General features: G+C 41.6%; 1 protein-coding gene and 1 long non-coding RNA gene across 2 annotated transcripts in view; both read left to right on the top strand.

Annotated features, from left to right (window-relative positions):
• The first annotated feature begins 2,526 nt into the window (after positions 1-2,526).
• On the top strand, positions 2,527-5,302 carry LOC115578641 (uncharacterized). The gene is made up of 3 exons (XR_003983497.1): positions 2,527-2,555; positions 2,729-2,761; positions 3,508-5,302. It is a non-coding gene; the product is annotated as an uncharacterized LOC115578641 (long non-coding RNA).
• A 4,463-nt stretch (positions 5,303-9,765) lies between these two features.
• Positions 9,766-18,932, top strand: part of LOC115578631 (H-2 class I histocompatibility antigen, L-D alpha chain-like) — a 34,430-nt gene continuing 25,263 nt past the window's right edge. Inside the window, exon 1 of the mRNA XM_030411683.1 lies at positions 9,766-9,881. Coding sequence (XP_030267543.1) covers positions 9,827-9,881 — 55 coding nt within the window. The 5' untranslated portion in view covers positions 9,766-9,826. The remainder of the gene's footprint in view (positions 9,882-18,932) is intronic.

Genomic DNA, 18,932 nt, shown 5'->3' on the forward strand with positions numbered 1-18,932 from the left:
ATCTTTTTCTGTGTTTTAGAAAACTCAGGTTCTGGCTCAGGAGGATCCATCATTGGTGCGGCAGTTGGAGGGCTCCTGGTCCTGGTCCTGGTCGCTGTGGTGCTGGTCGTCTAAAAAAAGAGAGGCATCAATTGGTAAGTGAAATATATTTGCATTGTCTCTGTGGACAACCAAACAGAGCAGTGGAGTGGAAGCGAAAGTTCTCTGATTAATGAACCGGCGGTGTGTCCTTTAAAAATCAGTTATTATGAGAATCAGCTTCATAGAAAACATTAATCAACATGTCGACGTCAAAATCATTAATATGTAATAATAAACATCCCAGATGAGTGATTCTGTACTACAGTGTTCAGTGTGGTGCATTTACACCAATTACAAATCACCTGATATTCAGTGTGGTGGTTGTTTTATCAGGTGCAAGGTGTGTTATTATTTTATGATGGACTTGATGAGGTCCTGTCCTGAGGTGTTGTTTGAGTTCTCACACCTGGATTGTCAGAATACACTGAATTACTAAAACAGGTAGAGATGCACCGATCGATCGGCAACCGATCGCAATCGGCCGATAATGCCCCTATCGGTTTTGATCGGAGTTCTCAAATAGATCACATCAGGCCGATCAGATGACGTTTAAGTATAAAGACAGTGCATTGACTGCATGCAGGGTGAGAATTTCAGGGCCGCCGTCGCCCCGCACTTTGGCCTTGATGCCCTGTGAAAAGAAAACTCATCGTACGGCCACAGTGGCCTCTGTGCCCCTGGCCCGGTCAGCGTGGTGAGTTTGCCTTTAATTACAGCCACCTGAGTGCACAGTAGTCTCTCACAGTAACTTCAGTGAGTCCGCGGTTCGCGCAGGTGGAGTCTCATCATCACGATGATCTCACGTGAAAGCCTCTCAAACAGCAGCAGCGTCTCAAAACAGAAGAACGAAACTTACAGCACAGCGAGCGAGCTCAGCCGGTTTTGACATGATACGTAACTGACTTCTGTGGTAGGATTTAGTCCGGTAAAGTTGGAAATATATTCACAGATTCGAACTTCCCGGATCAATAATTCATAAGTGAAACCTTGTTAAAACACAACTGACGGCTCTTTCCTACCGTAGTGAGGAAGACAACGAGCTACAACCGTATTTTCATCCAAACGAGCGTCTGGACATTAACTCTGGTCTGTATGATCAGCCAGCTGTGAGACGAGAACGCAGGGACCGTCTACAAAGTGCAACACTGAAAAGAGAAACTACAAAAATTCAATAACTTCACTATTATTCAGAGTGTAGTGTCACCAAAATCACTCCACACATCAGTGGTCTCCTGCTGGTTATTCTACAATTTTTTGTTTGGAAAAAATGTTCTTTGCCATAATTTTGGGGGAATTTCTATTTGGGAGAAATATTCAGTAACACTAATATTCAGTGTGGTGTCACAAAAATCACCTCTCCCTAACCCTGCTTAACAAAAACTACTTTCTAATGTAACTTTAACTTGATTTTGGTATAAAAAAAAATGTTTTAATACATAATCCATGTCTTATTATAAATTAGGATGTTATGGTATCAGTCTGAAGGTAAATCAACACATTTTACTCAGTGGCCTTTGTGCCCTGTCATGTGGCCTGGTGCCCCTGACAAACAACTGAAGGCCAAATGGACTTGCCCCTAAAATGACAAAATTCCCTCCCTGACTGCATTCCCACTAGTAAGCTACAGTTACTCTATGTAAGCTGAGTCCAAGTTGTCTCTAAGAGATTCTAGAGTGTGAAATATTGCACATTGCCTCAGCCTGCAATAAAACGGTGGTCAATTCATGAAACTTTCTCATCTCCTAATTTTTATACTTAATAATACAATGTCAATGTTGTGTAAGAAGAATCATTAATTAAATATATGAAAGTTACACAAGACAACAATATAGAAGAATTTATGGATTTGACGCTGTGATCAGTGATCGGCAATATCGGGATCGGCAGATACTGCTTTCGGTGATCGGCCCTAAAAATCCTGATCGGTGCATCTCTAAAAACAGGACTCGAACAAATCTGTTAAAGAATTAGAATCTCTCCCCTCAGCAGAGCCGTTAACAGAACATTCAGGTAGCAGCAGGTTCGTCAGTGGATTTTTGACTTTCACCTGTTTTAATGACGCTCATATCAGCTGCCACTGATTAACTGAGTGAGTCACATGATGACAAAACAGAAGGAGGCTATGGAGGCTGTTTTCCAGCGGAAAACGTTGCTTTGTGAGTTAAAGTTCAGGACGTTTCTCTTTTGTTTGATGAGTGAAGGATCTGTTTATCTGTCAAACTGAACACCATCAGACCGTCACACTCCGGTCCACTCTGAAGTCTCGTCTCTGTTACAACCTCTGAACCAAACTGTCCCCGTTCCACCTCTGCAGCTTTCATACAGACCAGAGGTGGAACAACAGTACCATATATGTATATTATATAAGAGTGAATTTTTGAATGCTTGTGTTTGTTTCACTTTGCTGCTTCCTTTAAACACCACTTCCTCTGTTTTCTTCACAGGCAGTCAAGACAGCAAAACTCTCACCATCAGTAAGTATTTTTATCACCTGATTTAATAATAGTGACCAACAGCGTCTTTCTCTTTGACTTCTTCCTGCTCAGGCTGTAACATCTGGACAGTAACTTCACATAGACTTTAACAAAGTTAAATCTGAATGGATCAAAATAGTTTGTGTGAGTTTAAACTTTGTCTTTCTAAACAGGAAACACACCTGAAGTTAAAATCCTGCTCAGTGGTAAGTGTTTTATTTCTCCTCTGTAGATTCTGTTAAAGGTAGAAGTCTTAATTCTGAACATTTCTGTAGTTATTGTGCAGATGATTAATATTATATATGTAATATGTAACAACTGTGGTTCAGATGGAGGATTTGTTCCACTGTTTAATGTGATGTTGACGGGCCTCAAACAGTCTGAAGATAAAGTGATAAACACAGATTGTGATAAACATGTGCACTCTGTAGAGAATAAATGTTACTGAGAAGAGAAAATCTTCATTACATTTACATTTAGTGCATTTAGCAGAAGCTTTAGTCCAAAGCTACTAACAATAAACACATTAGTCACAAAAAGAAATAACAACACATCACCATTGATAAAGTAACAATCTTCACTGACTGATTTTTTTCTGTCTAAACAAACTAAATGAACAAACTGTCTTTGTCTTCATGACTGAATAACAAACTGACCTGAGAAGGTTTGTTTTATTACCTCATTAATATTGTTAATATTAAAATTCTGACTTTCAATTTCTTCTCTAAAACTGCAGAGTGCCACTTTAACATTATGGGTTCCTAATATTGTGTGTTTGTGTGTGTAGACAGAGAGGAGGAGCTGCAGTTACTGATAGTTTCAGAAATGTTTTCTTTATTTGACATTTTTGTTAATTTGTCAAAAGAGATATTCATTGATTTAGATTAAAATTGTATTTATGTGGCAACTGTGCACTGTGTGTCAAGAATAACACTTGTGTTCATCTTTGCAGCCAATAATGGAACAAACCGCAGTCCAGAGGCTGACAGTCTCCTGCTGCAGAAAGGCAACAAGCATCGACAAACAAGTTCCATGTAGCGTAAGAACTCTTCACAAAAGTCCTACAGAGAGATGGAAACTGATCCAAAAAATGCAAACAAACGTGGGTCAAAAGAAGAATTCCGATTATGGCCGTGTAGAAGACACGCGCTGTGTTACCAGCTCCCATGCAATTCCTTATATATTCGATATTCATGATATGTCCACTATGCTGTATAAGAAGAGGAAAAAAAGAAACTCTGCTCTCCAAGGAAATATCTGCTGAATCCAACCAACCTGAGCCGGATCTTTGAGAGGGGAGATGAACCTACAGCTGCTTGAAGTCCACAGAAACTACCTGAAGTATCTTCACCTCCACGTGTTGGCTTGATCGGAGGCCTGTCAACTTGTTACCTCCTAAATAATAACTTGAACTGCTTCACCACGTACTGTAACACTGTGAACAACGGTATCATGGGACACTTGAAATCGCAAACTGCATAGAGCACAGTTCCTGTATTAAATACTGTGTGTTTACATATGTTTACCTGGTCCCATCCAGCTGTTCTACACTTGATGCTTGGTCTGTTTAATGACCCAAGGCCTCGTTTTGACTGGTTTACCTACATAGGTACATTCAGATTTAATATAAATGACTCAGGTAATCTATCCCAAACCATCAGCGATGATCCAAACAAATGCTAACATATCATCTCTCTTCCCCCTGACATGATGGAGCTCTCTACCTTTGAATGAATATCTGACCTAAATGTATTTACCTATTTGCAGCACTGCCAACACCAAGTGTTCTTTAAGAAATTGTACAGCCAGATCTCATGATTCCTGTGGAACGGTGAAGCTCCGAGAGTCGAGCTTGAAACTCCTTGTTGTCCCACTGAGCAGAGAGCTCAACCTACCTGACTTTCAGTTATACTGTCGGCTGCACAAAGCAAAGCTATTTGGTCTTTGGATCATCATTAAAAAGTTGTTGAGATAGAGATGCTGCGACTTTGTTACATTTTTACAGGACAGAACTTCCATTAATCATGACTTGAAGCTACATTGTGTGTTTTTTTAAATTTTTTTATTTTACTTGTTTTTTTGTATTGATTTTTACTTTTTTGTGAGGATATCTTTCATCCTAATGCAGCTGTTACAATTGTGTATATAACTGTTCTTTATACTGTCACTGTTGTGTGTGTGTGGGAGCGGTTAGGGTTTGATGCTGCACTGAATCTTGAAGAACATAATTGATGCCTTGATACTCGTTCTCAGGCTCATCTGCACTTATTACTTATCACTACTTACTGACTGCGTTTAAATAGGGAAACATTTGGAAAGAAGCTTTTACAGATTGCAGTCGTGTAGAACGACTGACGAGATCTGTAGTAAAAACTCTGAATGATGAAGCAGCAGGAAGTGAGTGACAGGCAGAGGTCATTTAACTGCCATGATTTTATCCATTCAGTATTCTCTGATTCATGTACATTTTTACTTTAATTGAGCTTTTAACTTTTGGGATCTTTGTGACTCAGTTGACATGATTGTATTGATGATTATTCTCTTATTTGTCTGGAAAAGGTTGAAAATGTGAATCCATGTGCCAGTTTATGAAAGATAACCAAGTGATGTTGATATTTTTGTTCCTGGTTCTTCTTTCTATTTTCTCCTGTCAGTCTTTTTAATGTTCTTCTCTTTTTTGAGTGATTTTGTACGAATTGTGTGAAATCAAAGAAGCACTTGTTCAATGAATAAAGTAAAATATTCTGCATTGTCATTGGATTGAAGTGTTTTAGAAAAGATTCACCAGCTCTGAAAGAAAGAAATCTAACTGTGGTGGCTGATTTTAGCCCAACTGGTCCTTTAAAGGAGTGGAGTGGAGGAAAAGTAAAATATTTGCCTCTAAAACTATCTGCTACTATACATGTAGTATAAATATACACTGTAGAGCAGGGGTCGACCTTTTTTTCTTTTTTATTAAATTGTTGTTAGATTATTTATAATTGTTCGAATTGTGTAAAATCAAACAAGCACTTGTTCAATGATTAAACAAAATATTCTGGAATCGTTGTTGGATTGAAGTGTTTGAGAAAAGATTCACCAGCTCTGAAAGAAAGAAATCTAACTGTGGTGGCTGATTTTAATCCAACCGGTCCTTTAAAGGAGTGAAGTGGAGTAAAAGTAGAATATTTGCCTCTAAAACTATCTGCTACTATACATGTAGTATAAATATACACTGTAGAGCAGGGGTCGGCTTATAATCAGTCCATGACTAGACCTTTTTTTCTTTTTTTATTAAATTGTTAAGTAAATTGATTAAGACATTAGCTTTTTGGCTCTGATGTAGCCTGCATTCTTCAACTAGTAATTAAATAATTATTTAATCAATGAAGTGGAGTAAAAGTACAATATTTGCCTTTAAAACTACCTGCTACTTTATATATATACATGCATATATTTTTTATGCATGTGTACACTGTAGAGCAGGGGTCGACCTTTTTTTCTTTTTTATTAAATTGTTAGATTATTTATAATTGTTCGAATTGTGTAAAATCAAACAAGCACTTGTTCAATGATTAAACAAAACAAAATATTCTGGAATCGTTGTTGGATTGAAGTGTTTGAGAAAAAATTCACCAGCTCTGAAAGAAAGAAATCTAACTGTGGTGGCTGATTTTAACCCAACTTGTCCTTCAACAGTTTAAAGTCTGTGTAAAGCGGCAAAAAAATTGTGTTATGAGTTTGTCACACCAAAGAAACATGTATCATTGACCACTGAGCCAAATTTGAAAGATTAAAAAATTTGTTAAGTATATAAAATTAGGTCTCTAAATCATGGAAAAACAAGCACTTCTTTCTGCTGTGAAACGCTGGGGGCGTGTCAGTTAGAGGCGCTGGAACCACGCCCATGCGGCGGGGGCTACACGTCATGTTAATGACGTCGGTGTCTCCCCAGGTGTTCCCCAGGTGTTCCCCTTGTCTATCTAAACCCACGGACAGTTTATAATCATATAGATGCTGTTATAACGTGTAGTGATTGAGATCCTGACCCACTAAACATCCTGGAAAGTGACGGAGTGAAGTTTTTCGCGCTAAATTACATAATTATACATAATCACCATCAGTAAACAGGACGCTGTCTGACTCTGTCACTCGCGGCGATGGAGGCTGTTTTTGGGGGACAGTTTCCTGAAGTCTCGGTCAGGAGGGCTGGCGGTCGCGGTGATTTATTTTCGTCAAACACTCGGTGAGTTAAACACTCTTGTGACAAGCGTGACAGACGCTGTTTTGTGAGCAGAAATGTGAGGAAGAGTCGGGAGGACAGGGAGGGGACGGACCGGAGGACAGACACTTCTCCACATACAGCTGTGGTATTTGTTTTCCTCATATAAGTTGCTAAAGACAGTTACAGTTACTACGTTACTTTTGTTCGGTCCTGTAACGTTGCTTTGTGGGACATTTCTCTGTATTTAGTTGAGTGAAGGACCTGTGCAGTTATCAGACTGTCAGACCGACACGCCCTACACACCCGCGCCTCCGGATTATCCGTTCACACTGGGACGGCTCACCAATAATGCGGCCCTGATATTACCGCCACATACTGCCGGTGGGACCCGGCATAATGTGGCCGCCGCCGTCAGCGGAACGGAGTGGGTCGGCTGCAGCTGCGGTGGTGGCGGCGGCGGCCACATTATGCCGGTGGGACCCGCCGTCAGTGGGATGGAGAGTGTCAGCGGCGGTCAGCAGCGGCCACATCTCCTCGTTGGCGGAGGAGAGGATGCAAGCCGGGACGGAGTTGACCAGCGTCAATGGACTTCCCCGTTTCCTTACGTTGTCATCTGAAGGAAACTTAAATAAGCTAACAGCGCCGTCCCCCTGCACACTGTGGCATCCAGGAAAGCTGCAGAGGATGTGGAGGAGACATGGCTGGTTAGCTGACTGGTTAGCTGGTTAGCTAGCTGCAAACTATTGTAAGCAATGCTATCCGAGACTGGAGAGTGAGTGGGAGAACCGCTGAAGCTGATGCGCTGAACGTATTTATAGCACTTCCGCAGCGGGGCGGGGTTTATGCAAATCATATAGCCGCATTACGTAACGCGGCCATGATTTGCATGATTTCTGACCCGCCCATTAAATCCTGAACACATAAATGTTGAAAAACTGTTTGTTTTTTAGCTCCAAAATCAAATTCTACATGGCCGAATGGCTTTTACATGTTTTAAGTAAACACATTTATGACCTGTTTGATGTGTTTAGAAGAAAATGGCTGATTTTGGTTTACACGGACTTTAAAGGAGTGAAGTGGAGGAAAAGTACAATATTTGCCTCTAAAATGTTGTGAAGTGGAAGAATAAAGTAGAAAATGGACTTGTACTTGAGTATATTGTTAACTTTAAATGTTACATATATTTTAAAAATAAATTATACATTCATGTTTTAAATATTAGAAGTATTGATAATTTCTTTCTTTTTCTTTTTTTCTTTAGTTTTCACGCGCATATTACGGCATGACGTCACTAGGTGGCGTCAGATCGCTACGTTTTCGAATCCTCTCGGCGGTTTGACGGCGGAGCATCTCCATCAGATATACTGTGTGTGTGTGTGTGTGTGTGTGTGTGTGTGTGTGTGTGTGTGTGTGTGTGTGAGCAGAACCACCGGGAGCGTCTGAGAGCGTCTGTCTCCGGTGTTTCCGCCGTTTTTCCCGGTGCTAACAACTCTCCGGTAAGCTAACAGCTAACAGTTCGCCTGCTAGCTTGAGTGAGAACGTTACCATGGTGACGCTCCGCGGTACAGGCAGCGGGCCGCCGCAGCAGCAGAGGCCGGCCAGGAGCTCCCAGTCCCCGGCGCGGGGTCCACCAGACACCCGGAGCAGGAGCACCGTCATCCGGCCGGAGAAACCTGAGCTGTCCGCTGTGAGTCAAGAGTGTTTTCTGTTTTAACTGTCAGGTCGTTTAACGCTCTCATGTGTCCTCACAGCAACAGCTTCATTCATTTAACTGCTTAAAAGTGACTCACATGTAGTTTATCATCACTGTGGAGAGAAAAAATAGGAATAAAGTTACTAAGAGAGGTAAAATCATCAAATCATATCAGAACCAGTGTGTGTTTAGAGGTGTGAGTGTTAATAATAATAAACAATAATCATTCTAATAATGTTCACACTAACCTGACATGTGAGTTATTAATATAAGTGCATGATTAGGATAATTTATATCTGTCAGATGAGCTTATTTACCTTTTTACACATTTAAATCTTATTTTGAATGAATATTTCGGTCACAGTTTGTTGTTTTAAAGATACAATCATCAAACCACTGCGCTCTGTGGGGTCACAAGGCAAAGGGAAATAGTCCAACTCATTTTTAATTTAGTGCATACAACTATTATATTGTTAATATATTATTTAATATATTATCGTTTAGACATCTTTCAACTTAACATGTTAAAAATGAAATGCTATGTGTACAATTTCAATATAACTACTTTCCTTATTTTGTTTTGAGTCATCTGGAGGACAACACATTCAGTACTACTTAGGTTAGATTCAATCATGACTGATCTACTTAATTTGGATTCAGTCATGACTAATTGATTTTCATTGTGTGAGTGAAGGTCGGGGGGTTGGCTTCCAACTGTGAGGGGCCAAAGGTTAACAGATGATAAAGTGCTTAGCTAAGTTTGACCTGCATGCCAAATGGTGGGAGATGCTTAAGACAGGTCAACTCGTCTTTTAGTCTATTGGATAATTTACCAAAGTGACAATTAGAAGAAGTGGATGTGTACTGGAAAGGGACTCTAAAGGCCCTTGCAGGAGGAGAAGAGGGAGGGTGGGTCTTGGTAGATCTCCTTAGATCAAAAGCTGATAGGAGTTCTGATAGACAAGATCCGAACGCGGCTGCTTCTGATCCGGACTCAAGGCTCTAGATTCTGTTTCAATAAAGATTGCTCCATCATTCCACCCAGCCTTGCCTCCGCAGAATTCTTTTATTATCAAACTACACGCCGACACCTTTGAGGAGAAAAGCCCTGAAACTACAGTTTCTTATTTGACGTCACTACCATAAATATCAAACCTGGATTCATCAGTGAAAATAACTTTTTCCAGTCATCCAATGTTTAATACTTTTATTTGCGACGTAAGTTACGTAATTTACGAGCAGCCCTTGAATGCACCACACTGCAGTAAGAAGCAGGAAGCAGCAGTTGTGCACGGTGAGCTGACTGCTGAATCAGCTCACCATCCAATAAAACTCGACATTAGAAATGAGAAAGGAGTCCTGTTTGAGGGGGAAATGAAGTCAATCGTCATTTTCGTCCTTTTATGGACAGCGGTGGCGGGAAGTAGGGGTAAGTTACAGTTTATAGACTCGTTAATGTGTCACATTGAAAACGAAAGTAAGACAGGAAGTTGCCTTCACAGTCCGTGCCGGAACTTCTTCCAGCTTGTTTCACAAAACATCCTACAAAGCATCATGATTTCTAGTTTGTTTTCATTATGTTAATTTCAGATATACAGCATATGTTAATGATGATGGTTCTCAGTCATCCAATCCGGGTAAATCAAAGTTCTGTATTGCAGTCATCTGGACCTGTTTTACTTATCCAGAATGCTTCCTCAGTTCTAACTCGGGGGGGTTGCAGGCTTATACAGTGTGGGAGTGTAATTACAGAATGTAATACGTGGGTCACGTATGGGTCGTTGACCCAACAGGCCTTCATGTGGGTTTCTAAGTCTAGGTGAGCTCAGGGGGAAATATTGCATGGACTATTTGGATTCTTAAGGAATCTTTTAATCCAGTTGATTTAAAAAAATAAATAAAAATGGTGTCAAAGCTTCGAAGCCAGAGTTCTCAGTCTGTTTATTCCAGTAAATGCCCAACACATCTCCACTGTGCTGCCAGGGCTTTAATCTGTCAGATCTGATGGTTCTTATCTGTCTGATAAATATCTGTCTGTGTGACTTTCAGAGATACATTCCCTCCATTACATCTACACCGCCCTCTCCAGAGATCTCGGACTCCCGGGCATCCACAAGTTCACAGCCATGGGTTTGCTGGACAACAGGATGATTGACTACTTTGACAGCAAAACGAAACAGAAAGTTCCCAAACAGACCTGGATGAGACAGCAACTGGATCCAGAATACTGGGTCAATGGCACACAGTCACGCCTAAGCAAGCAGCAGTGGTTCGAAGTCAACATCAACATCCTGAAGGATCGTATGAGACAGAACGACACAGGTAAGATCCATGAAACGTGAAGAAATAAACCGCTTTTCAATTAATCAGTAATTACTTACAAGTTGCAGTGTAGCAGAGTAGAGGTGAGAATCTTCACTGGCCTCATGATTCGATTATGATTCAGCTGTCAACGATTCAAGAGCGAAACAATACTCGATGCATCGCCGTGTACAGCATCCTCGGCGATCTATGTCACTGTACATGGCTACTTTTTCATTGACGCAGAATCTTCCATGTCAGCATCGCGATGCATCTTAGAATCGAGACATTTCCACCTTTCATAGACAGAAGTCAAGCTCATCTAATAGGCTGGGCTCAGAAAACAAAGCTAAGCTAGTTTTCAGGTAGCAAAATCTGTCCCTGGAAAGAAAAGTGCTAATTCTGCTGAAAACGAACAACATTTTCTTCTTTAAAATAATCGTGGTTGATCATCTGTGGGTCTTTTACAGGTGTAAGATTTTTACACATGTTCATTTATAATTTTATAAATTATATGTCCATTATGTCCACTTACACACTTACTTAATACTTTTTTCTTTTAAAATTTGAAACCTGTTTTATCCAAACCCTCAAGAATCAGCATGTTATCATATAATGTTTCATTAGAAAACCACAAATATTCAGATTTATCTCGGCTCACTGTCTTGTTCTCTGTCCTTTACTTCACCGCCCTGGTCTTTCCTCTCTGGTTACAGATCTCCATGTTCTTCAGTGGATGGTTGGCTGTGAGGGTGAAATGCAGGAAGACGGCACGATGAAGTTCCACCGTGGCATGGATAGATACAACTACGATGGAACCGACTTCCTGTCTTTTGACAACTTCCACTCAGTTTGGGTCGCCCTGGTCAAAGCAGCAGAAGAGACAAAGAGGAAGTGGGATAATGACACCATCCTGAATAATTACACCAAAAGCTACGTGGAGAATGAGTGTATGCAGTGGCTGAACAAGTTCTGGAGTTACGGGATGAATCAGCTCAAAACAGCCTGTACGTATTACTGAAGGCCTTTTATGTGTTTTTAATGTCATTAATACAGTAAAAGATAATAATAGTAGCACGAGAAATCTAATTACTGCTGTGCCACTTGTTAAAATATGAAACATGAAACTAACTGGACATAAAACAGTTTGGGTTTTATAACATCTGTTTAATTTTTGTTTGACAGACAACTGAAAAAAATAAATTCTGTCAGCATGTAAAAATGTCATTTTCAGCTCCAGTTGTGGCAAAATTGGTGCCACAAAGGTTTGATCATATTTGATCAAATCTAACTTCTATAGATGAAATTATGAGTTTGGGTTAGGTTGATATTTCCTTATTGAATTCGCCTGAATGTAACATTTGGCTCATGTCATCACCCACATCCTCCTTCCTCTGATGTCCAGATGTCAAATAAAAAACAAACATAGTAAACAACAAAGTGTCCATCATACAGCGGTGATTGTTAAGAAATCATTGTCATAGAGGCCAATCGTATGTTTGGTCAAATATTAAGTTACGGTTTGTGTCTCCAGCTCCACCTGAGGTATACCTGTTATCACGGGACACCAACGTCGAGTCAAACATCCGTTTGACGTGCCTGGCGACAGGTTTCTCCTTCCAAGACATCATCATGTGGATCAAAAGGGACGGCCGCAAACTGTATAGAGAGGACGGACTGCAGACCTTGGGTGTTCGACCGAATGAAGACAACACGTTCCAGAGACGAGACAGTGTGGAGATCTTAAGGAAGGACAAGTCCAAATACACCTGTGAAGTCATTCATGAAGCATCCAGTGTGTATGTGATGAAGGAGTGGGGTAAGAATCTGTTTCTTGTTTTTACTTGTTTCTCATTTTGTTTTTAGTTTTCACAGTTTTGCAGAAAGATGCTGTGACACGTGTCAAATTAGGTTACACGTAAAGGTTCTTCACCACATGGAAGCCTCAACTGGGGTCAACTTGAATGATCATTTAGGTTCATTTACACTTTCAGAGATAAGAGTCGCACATCTGGACACGTTTTGGTGACAGTAGCTCCTCTAAACTAAATCCTACGGCTACTTAGACAGAAAATCACTTTCTGTCATTGACAGTTTATAGTTTATATTGCTGATTTATAATCTGTCCAATGTGACGTTACTATAAACTGATACATCGAGTGCAAAAAAGGAAATGCTCTCTCTGTTCTGATAGCTCTTTGTGTTTATACAACATTTACCTCGAGACGAGATGAGCAGAAAACAGGAGAGTTTAGCTCCACTTCCAAAGTTACTATGTGCTGTTTACAAGGCTCATTATTAGAGTGTAAATCATCTTGATCTGAATTAATTATTAACAATGAATTGCGGTCTTCCAAGTGGCCGGACTGTCAAACCAAACTCCATTTTAAAAGCAGTAGTTTTATGGTAGGGCCTTATTTTTGTGTTGTTTTGAGTTGTAGTTAAACCGTCACAGACTCGATCTGCAGGCCCAACCTGCACAGGTTATTTACTCATTGTAGCGCCTCTCTAGCATGTTCTTTTAAATATCAAAATTGGTTTGGCTTCAACGCCCACGTGGATTCCCTCCTCCTTGAACCGGCACCTTATCGTGGTGGAGGGGTTTGAGCACCAGAATGATCCTAGGAGCTATGTTGTCCGGGGCTTAATGCCCCTGGTAGGGTCTCCCAAGGCAAACAGGTCCTAGGTGACGGGTCAGACTAAGATCGGTTCACTAGCCCCTAATGACAGAAAGAACACCAAGGACGTGCACGTCGCCCGGATTGGCGTCACCGGGGCCCCACCCTGGAGCCAGGCCTGGGGTTGGGGCTTGCAGGCGAGCGCCTGGTGGCCGGGTCTTTGCCCACAGGACCCGGCCGGGCGCAGCCCGAACGAGCAATGTGGGCCCGCCCTCCTGTGGGCTCACCACTTGCGGGAGGGTTCAGAAGGGGCCGATGCAGTGGGATATGGGTGGCAGTTGTGGGCGGGGGCCCCGGTGACCCAATCCCTGGATGGTGACTCTAGCCATGGGGACATGGAATGTCACCTCGCTGGGGGGAAAGAGCCTGAGCTGGTGCGGGAGATTGAGCGGTACCGGCTAGAAATAGTTGGGCTCACCTCCACACACATTCTGGGCTCTGGAACCCAACTCCTTGAGAGAGGCTGGAGTCTCTTCCCCTGTTCTTGTTCTTGCCGGCAGAAACACACGAACAGCCAATCAGCTAACAGACGGGCGGACCCGGCGTGCGGAAACAGCCTATCATATCCCCGGACGTCACCAGTTACACGCAAACAGCCAATCATTTAGCTGCTGTGTAGTTCGGTTACAGTAGTTACCATGTGGGTTTGTTTACAACGGAGTAGCATGCAGTGAGAAGCCGGGAGGAGAGGCGGCCGCTATGTAGCGGAAACTGGCACCGGTAGTATAGTAATCCACGGTAGTACCGTCGTGTAGAATTTCTAGTATAGTAGGAACCGTTACAACATGGCACCGCGGGGTACCGTGGGTATCGTGCAACTCTACCTATGGCCATGAACTTTGGGTCATGACCGAAAGAATAAGATCCCGGATACAAGCGGACGAAATGAGTTTCCTCCGCAGGGTGGCAGGGCGCTCCCTTAGAGATAGGGTGAGAAGCTCTGTTACTGTCAGGTGGGGGGTTAAAGGGAAGACTCAGGAAAAGGGGAAGGTGGACCCAAATGCAGTTACGGACAAGAGGCAGGGCGTGGGGAACAAAAGGCGAGCTTTATTTAAAAGCTGAATACAAAAACAGAAGCAGGCAAAGTAGCAAATGAAAGCGAGGCAAAGTAGCAAATTAAAGCAAGACAAAGTACAAAGAAAAAGGCAAAGTTCAAATCAAAGATGCAAAATGCAAAACTCCAAAAACACATACCGTGGGGGAACAAGGAACAGACAGAAGCACAGGCACAGGAACTGGAGCATGGAGCATGGAGCATGGACGGACGGACGCTGACAAGAACATACGGACGCTGACAAGAACACAACAGACAGATTTACAGTCATGACAGTTACCCAGGAGGAGCTCGGAGTAGAGCCGCTGCTCCTCCACATCGAGAGGAGCCAGCTGAGGTGGCTCGGGCATCTGTTTCGGATGCCCCCGGGACACCTCCCTCGGGAGGTATTCCTAGCATGTCCCGCCGGGACATTCGGACAGCACTACAAAATGGCGTAGTCACTGTGTAGTGCACTATAGAGGGAGTAGTGAGTGATTTCGGACAAAGCCTATTACTTTCTGCCTCGCTTCTTCTTGTTTACTGGCGGTTGGCATCCAGCTCAGTACCGCCACCTGCTGCTCTGGAGTGTACACGCTTCGCCTCGTTAGTAGATGAGAAAAAGAAGTTGCACATGCCTCTGAACCCAACGGGACACACGCAAACCGAACCAAGACAGCCGAGCCAAATGGTTCAGACGGTTTTCATAAACCGTTCCATCCCTATAACAGAGATCTTTTTCTGTGTTTTAGAAAACTCAGGTTCTGGCTCAGGAGGATCCATCATTGGTGCGGCAGTTGGAGGGCTCCTGGTCCTGGTCCTGGTCGCTGTGGTGCTGGTCGTCTAAAAAAAGAGAGGCATCATTGGTAAGTGAAATATATTTGCATTGTCTTCTGTGGACAACAAACAGAGCAGTGGAGTGGAAGCGAAAGTTCTCTGATTAATGAACGGCTGTGTGTCCCTTTAAAAATCAGTTATTATGAGAATTCAGCTTCATAGAAACATTTAATCAACATGTCGACGTCAAAATCATTAATATGTAATAATAAACATCCCAGATGAGTGATTCTGTACTACAGTGTTCAGTGTGGTGCATTTACACCAATTACAAATCACCTGATGATTCAGTGTGGTGGTTGTTTTATCAGGTGCAAAGGTGTGTTATTATTTTATGATGGACTTGATGAGGTCCTGTCCTGAGGTGTTGTTTGAGTTCTCACACCTGGATTGTCAGAATACACTGAATTACTAAAACAGGTAGAGATGCACCGATCGATCGGCAACCGATCGCAATCGGCCGATAATGCCCCTATCGGTTTTGATCGGAGTTCTCAAAATAGATCACATCAGGCCGATCAGATGACGTTTAAGTATAAAGACAGTGCATTGACTGCATGCAGGGTGAGAATTTCAGGGCCGCCGTCGCCCCGCACTTTGGCCTTGATGCCCTGTGAAAAGAAAACTCATCGTACGGCCACAGTGGCCTCTGTGCCCCTGGCCCGGTCAGCGTGGTGAGTTTGCCTTTAATTACAGCCACCTGAGTGCACAGTAGTCTCTCACAGTAACTTCAGTGAGTCCGCGGTTCGCGCAGGTGGAGTCTCATCATCACGATGATCTCACGTGAAAGCCTCTCAAACAGCAGCAGCGTCTCAAAACAGAAGAACGAAACTTACAGCACAGCGAGCGAGCTCAGCCGGTTTTGACATGATACGTAACTGACTTCTGTGGTAGGATTTAGTCCGGTAAAGTTGGAAATATATTCACAGATTCGAACTTCCCGGATCAATAATTCATAAGTGAAACCTTGTTAAAACACAACTGACGGCTCTTTCCTACCGTAGTGAGGAAGACAACGAGCTACAACCGTATTTTCATCCAAACGAGCGTCTGGACATTAACTCTGGTCTGTATGATCAGCCAGCTGTGAGACGAGAACGCAGGGACCGTCTACAAAGTGCAACACTGAAAAGAGAAACTACAAAAAATTCAATAACTTCACTATTATTCAGAGTGTAGTGTCACCAAAATCACTCCACACATCAGTGGTCTCCTGCTGGTTATTCTACAATTTTTTGTTTGGAAAAAATGTGCTTTGCCATAATTTTGGGGAATTTCTATTTGGGAGAAATATTCAGTAACACTAATATTCAGTGTGGTGTCACAAAAATCACCTCTCCCTAACCCTGCTTAACAAAAACTACTTTCTAATGTAACTTTAACTTGATTTTGGTATAAAAAAAAATGTTTTAATACATAATCCATGTCTTATTATAAATTAGGATGTTATGGTATCAGTCTGAAAGGTAAATCAACACATTTTACTCAGTGGCCTTTGTGCCCTGTCATGTGGCCTGGTGCCCCTGACAAACAAACTGAAGGCCAAATGGACTTGCCCCTAAAATGACAAAATTCCCTCCCTGACTGCATTCCCACTAGTAAGCTACAGTTACTCTATGTAAGCTGAGTCCAAGTTGTCTCTAAGAGATTCTAGAGTGTGAAATATTGCACATTGCCTCAGCCTGCAATAAAACGGTGGTCAATTCATGAAACTTTCTCATCTCCTAATTTTTATACTTAATAATACAATGTCAATGTTGTGTAAGAAGAATCATTAATTAAATATATGAAAGTTACACAAGACAACAATATAGAAGAATTTATGGATTTGACGCTGTGATCAGTGATCGGCAATATCGGGATCGGCAGATACTGCTTTCGGTGATCGGCCCTAAAAATCCTGATCGGTGCATCTCTAAAAACAGGACTCGAACAAATCTGTTAAAGAATTAGAATCTCTCCCCTCAGCAGAGCCGTTAACAGAACATTCAGGTATCAGCAGGTTCGTCAGTGGATTTTTGACTTTCACCTGTTTTAATGACGCTCATATTAGCTGCCACTGATTAACTGAGTGAGTCACATGTTGACAAAACAGAAGGAGGCTATGGAGGCTGTTTTCCAGCGGGAAACGTTGCTTTGTGAGTTAAAGTTCGGGACGTTTCTCTTTTGTTTGATGAGTGAAGGATCTGTTTATCTGTCAAACTGAACACCATCAGACCGTCACACTCCGGTCCACTCTGAAGTCTCGTCTCTGTTACAACCTCTGAACCAAACTGTCCCCGTTCCACCTCTGCAGCTTTCATACAGACCAGAGGTGGAACAACAGTACCATATATGTATATTATATAAGAGTGAATTTTTGAATGCTTGTGTTTGTTTCACTTTGCTGCTTCCTTTAAACACCACTTCCTCTGTTTTCTTCACAGGCAGTCAAGACAGCAAAACTCTCACCATCAGTAAGTATTTTTATCACCTGATTTAATAATAGTGACCAACAGCGTCTTTCTCTTTGACTTCATCCTGCTCAGGCTGTAACATCTGGACAGTAACTTCACATAGACTTTAACAAAGTTAAATCTGAATGGATCAAAATAGTTTGTGTGAGTTTAAACTTTGTCTTTCTAAACAGGAAACACACCTGAAGTTAAAATCCTGCTCAGTGGTAAGTGTTTTATTTCTCCTCTGTAGATTCTGTTAAGGTAGAAGTCTTAATTCTGAACATTTCTGTAGTTATTGTGCAGATGATTAATATTATATATGTAATATGTAACAACTGTGGTTCAGATGGAGGATTTGTTCCACTGTTTAATGTGATGTTGACGGGCCTCAAACAGTCTGAAGATAAAGTGATAAACACAGATTGTGATAAACATGTGCACTCTGTAGAGAATAAATGTTACTGAGAAGAGAAAATCTTCATTACATTTACATTTAGTGCATTTAGCAGAAGCTTTAGTCCAAAGCTACTAACAATAAACACATTAGTCACAAAAAGAAATAACAACACATCACCATTGATAAAGTAACAATCTTCACTGACTGATTTTTTCTGTCTAAACAAACTAAATGAACAAACTGTCTTTGTCTTCATGACTGAATAACAAACTGACCTGAGAAGGTTTGTTTTATTACCTCATTAATATTGTTAATATTAAAATTCTGACTTTCAATTTCTTCTCTAAAACTGCAGAGTGCCACTTTAACATTATGGGTTCCTAATATTGTGTGTTTGTGTGTGTAGACAGTGAGGAGGAGCTGCAGTTACTGATAGTTTCAGAAATGTTTTCTTTATTTGACATTTTTGTTAATTTGTCAAAAGAGATATTCATTGATTTAGATTAAAATTGTATTTATGTGGCAACTGTGCACTGTGTGTCAAGAATAACACTTGTGTTCATCTTTGCAGCCAATAATGGAACAAACCGCAGTCCAGAGGTTGACAGTCTCCTGCTGCAGAAAGGCAACAAGCATTGACAAACAAGTTCCATGTAGCGTAAGAACTCTTCACAAAAGTCCTACAGAGAGATGGAAACTGATCCAAAAAATGCAAACAAACGTGCGTCAAAAGAAGAATTCCGATTATGGCCGTGTAGAAGACACGCGCTGTGTTACCAGCTCCCATGCAATTCCT

Source organism: Sparus aurata, chromosome 3, assembly GCF_900880675.1.
Source record: "Sparus aurata chromosome 3, fSpaAur1.1, whole genome shotgun sequence".
NCBI classification, from domain to species: Eukaryota; Metazoa; Chordata; class Actinopteri; order Spariformes; family Sparidae; genus Sparus; species Sparus aurata.